This window comes from Oncorhynchus keta, chromosome 31, assembly GCF_023373465.1.
Source record: "Oncorhynchus keta strain PuntledgeMale-10-30-2019 chromosome 31, Oket_V2, whole genome shotgun sequence".
In the NCBI taxonomy this organism is placed as follows: Eukaryota; Metazoa; Chordata; class Actinopteri; order Salmoniformes; family Salmonidae; genus Oncorhynchus; species Oncorhynchus keta.
In genome coordinates, this window is record NC_068451.1 from 16,977,737 (window position 1) to 16,987,736 (window position 10,000).

At 45.2% G+C, this 10,000-nt stretch overlaps 1 protein-coding gene across 1 annotated transcript in view; it reads left to right on the top strand.

Moving 5' to 3' along the window:
• The window catches only part of LOC118364074 (zinc finger protein ZFPM2), a 177,714-nt gene that overhangs the window by 36,874 nt on the left and 130,840 nt on the right, over positions 1–10,000 (top strand). The window contains 1 exon segment of the mRNA XM_052489767.1: positions 9,455–9,613. Coding sequence (XP_052345727.1) covers positions 9,455–9,613 — 159 coding nt within the window.

The window sequence follows — 10,000 nt, forward strand, 5'->3', positions numbered from 1 at the left end:
GGAAGTGTAAAGGCCCAGTATCAGCATTGGCACAAAGGACCAGTCACAGTGGAAGTTGGCAGGCGTTGAGCTGACCCCTATTGGGTTTTAGGCTGGCATTATGCATTCACGTTTAGTCTCTCTCAGGTGCTATGTTTTATCCCCAGGCCAGCTTGGAACCATTTTCAATGGACCTTCTGATGAAAAACTGTATAGGTGGGAGAAAAATGATTTCCATGCTTCTAGAGATCTGCTGCATTGTTCTGTCAGATTCAATTACCTGACTTCTAATTAGGAGGCTATAGAGGAGGCCTGGTTTGTGATCCAGACATCACACTGTGGATCCGGCTGATAATGGCTGGTATCGCTATCACAGCCCAACCACAAGCAGGCGGGCTGGAAAAAGCAAGCCATGAAATAAGCAGTCACTCATACAAGGCTAAGATATTTGTTTAGAGCTCAATTTATTTGGATTATTTCGCTCAAATGTTTGTGGAACTATGTCATGTTTTCCTTTCGTCTGCTGAGTTCATTGACGCCCGCTGTGGGGAAAACAAATCGACTGATAGTCTGTATAGCCAGCTACCTCTGATCCCAGGTGCTTGACTCATGAATATTCTGTTCATCATATAGTAGCCTGTGGTCAGAGTATTAGCTGATGGTTTATATAGACTCCACAGGGTAAAACCGTATCAGTCTAGGGCTCCATGAGGATCAGTTGATTTCTACCACACAGAGGCCATGGCTTGAACAAAAGAAGCACTGTGATCACAGTTGGTCTGCATTCAGCTCAGCACTATTAGCAGTGGCTTCTCGACTCTGTTAGTATTTGAAACTGGGCTGAAGTTTCCTCCTTCGGCTGAAGAACATTCAGACCTAGATGGATAGATGTGATACAGTCAGACCTAGATAGATAGAGGTGATACAGTCAGACCTAGATGGATAGGGGTGATAGTCAGACCTAGATAGATAGGGGTGATACAGTCAGACCTAGATAGATAGAGGTGATACAGTCAGACCGAGATGGATAGGGGTGATAGTCAGACCTAGATGGATAGAGGTGATACAGTCAGACCTAGAGGGATAGAGGTGATACAGTCAGACCGAGATGGATAGAGGTGATACAGTCAGACCTAGATGGATAGAGGTGATACAGTCAGACCTAGATGGATAGAGGTGATACAGTCAGACCTAGATGGATAGAGGTGATACAGTCAGACCTAGATGAATCGAGGTGATACAGTCAGACCTAGATGAATCGAGGTGATACAGTCAGACCTAGATGGATAGAGGTGATACAGTCAGACCTAGAGGGATAGAGGTGATACAGTCAGACCTAGAGGGATAGAGGTGATACAGTCAGACCTAGAGGGATAGACGTGATACAGTCAGACCTAGATGGATAGAGGTGATACAGTCAGACCTAGATGGATAGAGGTGATACAGAGACCTAGATGGATAGAGGTGATACAGTCAGACCTAGATGGATAGAGGTGATACAGAGACCTAGATGGATAGAGGTGATACAGTCAGACCTAGATGGATAGAGGTGATACAGTCAGACCTAGAGGGATAGAGGTGATACAGTCAGACCTAGAGGGATAGACGTGATACAGTCAGACCTAGATGGATAGAGGTGATACAGAGACCTAGATGGATAGAGGTGATACAGTCAGACCTAGATGGATAGAGGTGATACAGAGACCTAGATGGATAGAGGTGATACAGTCAGACCTAGATGGATAGAGGTGATACAGAGACCTAGATGGATAGAGGTGATACAGTCAGACCTAGATGGATAGAGGTGATACAGTCAGACCTAGATGGATAGGGGTGATACAGTCAGACCTAGATGGATAGAGGTGATACAGAGACCTAGATGGATAGAGGTGATACAGTCAGACCTAGATGGATAGAGGTGATACAGAGACCTAGATGGATAGAGGTGATACAGTCAGACCTAGATGGATAGAGGTGATACAGTCAGACCTAGATGAATAGAGGTGATACAGTCAGACCTAGATGAATAGAGGTGATACAGAGACCTAGATGGATAGAGGTGATACAGTCAGACCTAGATGGATAGAGGTGATACAGTCAGACCTAGATGGATAGAGGTGATACAGTCAGACCTAGATGGATAGAGGTGATACAGTCAGACCTAGATGGATAGAGGTGATAAGGTCAGACCTAGATGGGTAGAGGTGATACAGTCAGACCTAGATGGATAGAGGTGATACAGTCAGACCTAGATGGATAGACGTGATACAGTCAGACCTAGATGGATAGAGGTGATACAGTCAGACCTAGATGGATAGAGGTGATACAGTCAGACCTAGATGGATAGAGGTGATACAGTCAGACCTAGATGGATAGAGGTGATACAGTCAGACCTAGATGGATAGAGGTGATATAGTCAGACCTAGATGGATCTAGGTGATACAGTCAGACCTAGATGGATCGAGGTGATACAGTCAGACCTAGATGGATCGAGGTGATACAGTCAGACCTAGATGGATAGAGGTGATACAGTCAGACCTAGAGGGATAGAGGTGATACAGTCAGACCTAGATGGATAGAGGTGATACAGTCAGACCTAGATGGATAGAGGTGATACAGTCAGTCCTAGATGGATAGAGGTGATACAGTCAGACCTAGAGGGATAGACGTGATACAGTCAGACCTAGATGGATAGAGGTGATACAGTCAGACCTAGATGGATAGAGGTGATACAGAGACCTAGATGGATAGAGGTGATACAGTCAGACCTAGATGGATAGAGGTGATACAGTCAGACCTAGAGGGATAGAGGTGATACAGTCAGACCTAGAGGGATAGACGTGATACAGTCAGACCTAGATGGATAGAGGTGATACAGAGACCTAGATGGATAGAGGTGATACAGTCAGACCTAGATGGATAGAGGTGATACAGAGACCTAGATGGATAGAGGTGATACAGTCAGACCTAGATGGATAGAGGTGATACAGAGACCTAGATGGATAGAGGTGATACAGTCAGACCTAGATGGATAGAGGTGATACAGTCAGACCTAGATGGATAGGGGTGATACAGTCAGACCTAGATGGATAGAGGTGATACAGAGACCTAGATGGATAGAGGTGATACAGTCAGACCTAGATGGATAGAGGTGATACAGAGACCTAGATGGATAGAGGTGATACAGTCAGACCTAGATGGATAGAGGTGATACAGTCAGACCTAGATGAATAGAGGTGATACAGTCAGACCTAGATGAATAGAGGTGATACAGAGACCTAGATGGATAGAGGTGATACAGTCAGACCTAGATGGATAGAGGTGATACAGTCAGACCTAGATGGATAGACGTGATACAGTCAGACCTAGATGGATAGAGGTGATACAGTCAGACCTAGATGGATAGAGGTGATAAGGTCAGACCTAGATGGGTAGAGGTGATACAGTCAGACCTAGATGGATAGAGGTGATACAGTCAGACCTAGATGGATAGACGTGATACAGTCAGACCTAGATGGATAGAGGTGATACAGTCAGACCTAGATGGATAGAGGTGATACAGTCAGACCTAGATGGATAGAGGTGATACAGTCAGACCTAGATGGATAGAGGTGATACAGTCAGACCTAGATGGATAGAGGTGATATAGTCAGACCTAGATGGATCTAGGTGATACAGTCAGACCTAGATGGATCGAGGTGATACAGTCAGACCTAGATGGATCGAGGTGATACAGTCAGACCTAGATGGATAGAGGTGATACAGTCAGACCTAGAGGGATAGAGGTGATACAGTCAGACCTAGATGGATAGAGGTGATACAGTCAGACCTAGATGGATAGAGGTGATACAGTCAGTCCTAGATGGATAGAGGTGATACAGTCAGACCTAGATGGATAGAGGTGATACAGTCAGACCTAGATGAATCGAGGTGATACAGTCAGACCTAGAGGGATAGAGGTGATACAGTCAGTCCTAGATGGATAGAGGTGATACAGTCAGACCTAGATGGATAGAGGTGATACAGTCAGACCTAGATGGATAGAGGTGATACAGTCAGACCTAGATGGATAGAGGTGATACAGTCAGTCCTAGATGGATAGAGGTGATACAGTCAGACCTAGATGGATAGAGTTGATACAGTCAGACCTAGATGAATCGAGGTGATACAGTCAGACCTAGATGGATAGAGGTGATCCAGTCAGACCTAGATGGATAGGGGTGATACAGTCAGACCTAGATGGATAGAGGTGATACAATCAGACCTAGATGGATAGAGGTGATACAGAGACCTAGATGGATAGAGGTGATACAGTCAGACCTTGATGGATAGAGGTGATACAGTCAGACCTAGATGGATAGAGATGATATAGTCAGACCTAGATGGATCGAGGTGATACAGTCAGACCTAGATGGATTGAGGTGATACAGTCAGACCTAGATGGATAGAGGTGATATAGTCAGACCTAGATGGATCGAGGTGATACAGTCAGACCTAGATGGATAGAGGTGATACAGTCAGACCTAGAGGGATAGAGGTGATACAGTCAGACCTAGATGGATAGAGGTGATACAGTCAGACCTAGATGGATAGAGGTGATATAGTCAGACCTAGATGGATCGAGGTGATACAGTCAGACCTAGATGGATCGAGGTGATACAGTCAGACCTAGATGGATCGAGGTGATACAGTCAGACCTAGATGGATAGAGGTGATACAGTCAGACCTAGAGGGATAGAGGTGATACAGTCAGACCTAGAGGGATAGAGGTGATACAGTCAGACCTAGATGGATAGAGGTGATACAGTCAGACCTAGATGGATAGACGTGATACAGTCAGACCTAGATGGATAGAGGTGATACAGTCAGACCTAGAGGGATAGAGGTGATACAGTCAGACCTAGATGGATAGAGGTGATACAGTCAGACCTAGATGGATAGAGGTGATACAGTCAGTCCTAGATGGATAGAGGTGATACAGTCAGACCTAGATGGATAGAGGTGATACAGTCAGACCTAGATGAATCGAGGTGATACAGTCAGACCTAGATGGATAGAGGTGATCCAGTCAGACCTAGATGGATAGGGGTGATACAGTCAGACCTAGATGGATAGAGGTGATACAATCAGACCTAGATGGATAGAGGTGATACAGAGACCTAGATGGATAGAGGTGATACAGTCAGACCTAGATGGATAGAGGTGATACAGTCAGACCTAGATGGATAGAGGTGATACAGTCAGACCTAGATGGATAGAGGTGATACAGTCAGACCAAGATGGATTGGGTGATACAGTCAGAACTGATGGTCAGTGGCTGGCAGGGCTGATGGATAGGGGTGATACAGCCAGGGCTGATGGTCAGTGGCTGGCAGGGCTGATGGATAGGGGTGATACAGTCAGGGCTGATGGTCAGTGGCTGGCAGGGCTGATGGATAGGGGTGATACAGCCAGGGCTGATGGTCAGTGGCTGGCAGGGCTGATGGATCGGGGTGATAAAGTCAGGGCTGATGGTCAGTGGCTGGCAGGGCTGATGGATCGGGGTGATAAAGTCAGGGCTGATGGTCAGTGGCTGGCAGGGCTGATGGATCGGGGTGATAAAGTCAGGGCTGATGGTCAGTGGCTGGCAGGGCTGATGGATCGGGGTGATAAAGTCAGGGCTGATGGTCAGTGGCTGGCAGGGCTGATGGATCGGGGTGATAAAGTCAGGGCTGATGGTCAGTGGCTGGCAGGGCTGATGGATCGGGGTGATAAAGTCAGGGCTGATGGTCAGTGGCTGGCAGGGCTGATGGATCGGGGTGATAAAGTCAGGGCTGATGGTCAGTGGCTGGCAGGGCTGATGGATCGGGGTGATAAAGTCAGGGCTGATGGTCAGTGGCTGGCAGGGCTGATGGATCGGGGTGATAAAGTCAGGGCTGATGGTCAGTGGCTGGCAGGGCTGATGGATCGGGGTGATAAAGTCAGGGCTGATGGTCAGTGGCTGGCAGGGCTGATGGATCGGGGTGATAAAGTCAGGGCTGATGGTCAGTGGCTGGCAGGGCTGATGGATCGGGGTGATAAAGTCAGGGCTGATGGTCAGTGGCTGGCAGGGCTGATGGATCGGGGTGATAAAGTCAGGGCTGATGGTCAGTGGCTGGCAGGGCTGATGGATCGGGGTGATAAAGTCAGGGCTGATGGTCAGTGGCTGGCAGGGCTGGAGTGGACACAGATTTACCTGACTACCATGGCAGTCATGCAGGTTTGGTCGACACAGGTATGGCAGTATTACCTCATTTTCTATGGGAACGGGGCGTTTGTCTGAGTCAATACTGAACATTAGAAGCTTTCCAAAGAAGGAGGAAGAAAATGTTATGTGATGTTGTTGTTTAGTGTTGGGAAAAGAAATGTTGGTATTGGGTGGAGGGTGTCCGTGTCCTACTGAACTCTAGAGGAGGGTTGATAAGAGGGTAAAGGATCACACATTCCTTTGGGCTGTTCCCCAGCACCTATAGAAACCAGTGATTTATATAAATAATAGATGACTGACAGGGTATGCTGTTTTGAATCAACCGCGCCTCCATCTCTGCGCTCCCCCACCAATTATAGAAATGCATTTATTAATGTCTACATTTGTTTTTGCCACGTTTATTCTATTACACACCTTAATACAGACTTTTAAATTACATTATGTCAGGTAAACATAATATATGTATATAAACATTTTTCTTAAAATATAGCACATTTTTGGAAAGTTCTAATGTTAATGTCCCCACTACAAAAAAAGAAAACTTAAATACATTTAATTGAAATACTGTAGAATTCCAGTCATTCCTATGTGGGGACTGCGTCTTCTGGGGAGTGCCAATATGGCCGAACGGTGGCTTCCAACCCTCCCCATTGGCCAATACATAGCATCAGCAATCCAGGGTTTATATACATCACTGATAGAAACGCACCAACAACATCCATATAGTGGGTCACATAGGGAATGTGGCAGGATTTTAAACAGTACACAACTAAATATAGCTGGGGATGCCACTATCAGAAAATGAGTTAGGAGTGCAGTGCTAGTCATTTAGAAAGTCATTATTCTTATCATTGCTGTCTCTGAAATAATTCCAGGTCTCTCCATGCTATGAATACTGTATAATAAACTAAACATGTGAGGGAAGCCTTCAAACTCTGGTCATCTACGCAGACCCCAAGAAGTCCCTTCCAAACTCCTTTCATGTGTCCGACTATGTGTGGATCTCATTTTATTTTACAATATGCAACAACACTGGTGTTTCATGAAGCGTCTGTCTCGGTAATATCTTTGAGTTTATTTGGTCATCACAACTTGTGTTGCTCGAGTAGAGGACACAAGAGAACCATTATAGCAGACTGTATCCTATCTAATCTTCCCCATCTCGGTTCTTATTGGCCATGACAATCTCTCATCTCGTATTATTGTACTACAGATGTATTTTGTAAGGCCAAATAATGGTGTTTAATTTACCCTGCAATGAGGTAGAATCGTTCAGGTGTACACACACATCCCCTTTTCAGCTGTGTAATGAATGTAAACGGATACAGACAGTGAAAAGAGAGGTATTTTCCTCTTCTGTCGCACCGTCCTCAATTGCCTAGGCAGACGGGTTTAACTTCAGTCATGCAATCTGCCCTTGATAGTGGAGATATGGATCTCTCAATATCATCTGAAGCGATGGTGGAGAAGACTCATCGACTCCATTCATGTTTCACTCTCTTTCACTCCTGGTGGAGTCAGTAGAAGACGTCAGACAAGATCATAAAACTGTATCCCAATTTACAGCCTCTCTCTCTCTCTCTCTCTCTCTCTCTCTCTCTCTCTCTCTGTCTCTCTCTCTCTCTGTCTGTCTCTCTCTCTCTCTCTCTCTCTCTCTCTCTCTCGCTCGCTCACTCTGTCTCTCTCTCTCTCTCTCTCTCTCTCTCTCTCTCTCTCTGTCTCTCTCTCTCTCTCTCTCTCTGTCTCTCTCTCTCTCTCTCTCTCTCTCTCTCTCTCTCTCTCTCTCTGTCTCTCTCTCTCTCAGTCTCTCTCTCTCTCTCTATCTCTCTCTCTCTCTCTCTCTCTCTCTCTCTCTATCGCTCGCTCACTCTGTCTCTCTCTCTCTCTCACTCTCTGTCTCTCTCGCTCCCCTCCATAGTGTGTCTATTAGAGATGTGTGTGCTAATTCGTTTCATGTCCAGGGCTCCTGCAGATGTAGCCTGCTACAAAGGAGTCATTTAGAAACCTAATGAAAAGAGCAAGCAGTTTGTGGAGATCAGGGGGTCTTTTATGAAGCTCCGCGCGGGAAGAAAGGGAAACAGGAGAGGCACACCAGTTTTTTTTAAACCGAAATTATTGCTTTATTAAAAGCTGTGGGGATCTAGTCCCTGCTACAATGGCACAAACACATAGGAAGGTGCTGAGAGGATATCAGGGTAGTGTACGTATGTAGCTTTCTGTCTGTCAGAGACTCCAATATGGCACCTGATAGAGAGGCTGCAGTGAAGCTCAAGTGTGACAGACTGAAAGAGATGAACGTTTGTATCTACCAGCCGCTGACAACGCCACGTTTGATATGATTATTTACTCTCAGTTTAAACAGGCAGACACAGAAAAAAAGTTAGGATAAGGATGCAAGTTTCACTGGGGACTGACAATAGTGTCTTTTTCAAATGCAAACTAACCTTAAAGTTAAATCAATTCAGTTATTTTTTGCTATGCTAATTTCCTGGGGACATTAGAGATATTTTGGGGGGGAGGAGGAGAGGTGTGTAAGATGCATTATTTTTCATAATATTCAGATGCAGGGCGAAATGTTTTCTGAACTAATACAAATCAGACTGCTGTACTGTAATTCCATCAGCACCAATTTATTGAAGCAAAATGGTAATATGCAAATACCAGAAGAGATGTACAGCTACAAGCCAAAACTCTGAAATCATTTAGATTTAAAGAAATAATATTGCACAGAGGGGGAGAAATTAATCACACAGAAAAATGTCTCCTTTACGATTGCTCTGGTGTGTTACCTGGGGGCAGGAATTGTAAATGGGAAATCAACATTGTACCTTCTGATAAGGCTAACAAATTAATACAAGCATTTTCTTCAGACCTCCCATGCTGATGCTCGAGTGAAAGTCACAGAGGAACTTTTATTCTTTCTCTCTCTCAGAGGGTTGGTTCAGTCGGTACCTGTAATTTATTTTACAAGTCAGGTTGCTTTCAGGTGCAAAACATCCACAATGCACTTCTTCAATGCCCAGTTTAGATGAAGTAGGTATGTGTTTAATTTGCAAAGAACATTCCGTTTTGGCTTGGGTCCATCTTGTCTTATACAGTATGTCTAAACAGTATATATCAAATAACTGTGTGTGTGTGTGTGTGTGTGTGTGTGTGTGTGTGTGTGTGTGTGTGTGTGTGTGTGTGTGTGTGTGTGTGTGTGTGTGTGTGTGTGTGTGTGTGTGTGTGTGTGTGTGTGTGTGTGTCCAGGTCCCCTAGAGGATGGCGCCCTGGGGGAAGAGGAGGAGTGTGTGTCGGAGGAGAACGAGCTCATGGCCAAAGATGGGTTCTCCACAGAGGAGAACTTCTCAGCAGAGTTTGAGTCAGAGAACATGAGCTGTGAGGACATGGAGTATTACTGCAACAAAGGTGACCTGCTTTCTCATACTTGTCCTAGTTTTAATAATACCCACATGGCAGTCATAGACACTACACTATATGGATTCAATAAATGGTCCCTCTTTTCAATAATTGTCCCTAATACTTACAGGATACATAATGTACTATTAGGATGGTAGTTAGAGCAGCAGTGGTCTTTGTAGACCAAAATGGTTTGACTCCCCATTCACGTGACTGGTAAGACTTTCCAACTCTTTGAACGGCATGGTACACAGAACCAAACCTGGACACAGTCAGGGCAGTCTGACAGGACATTCACAATGTGGGAAATGATACTGTATCTCTGTGTTCAGGGTTGAATCTGTCCTTCCTTATATCTGATTCACACAATGTACTTTGGAGCATCGGATTGATCTG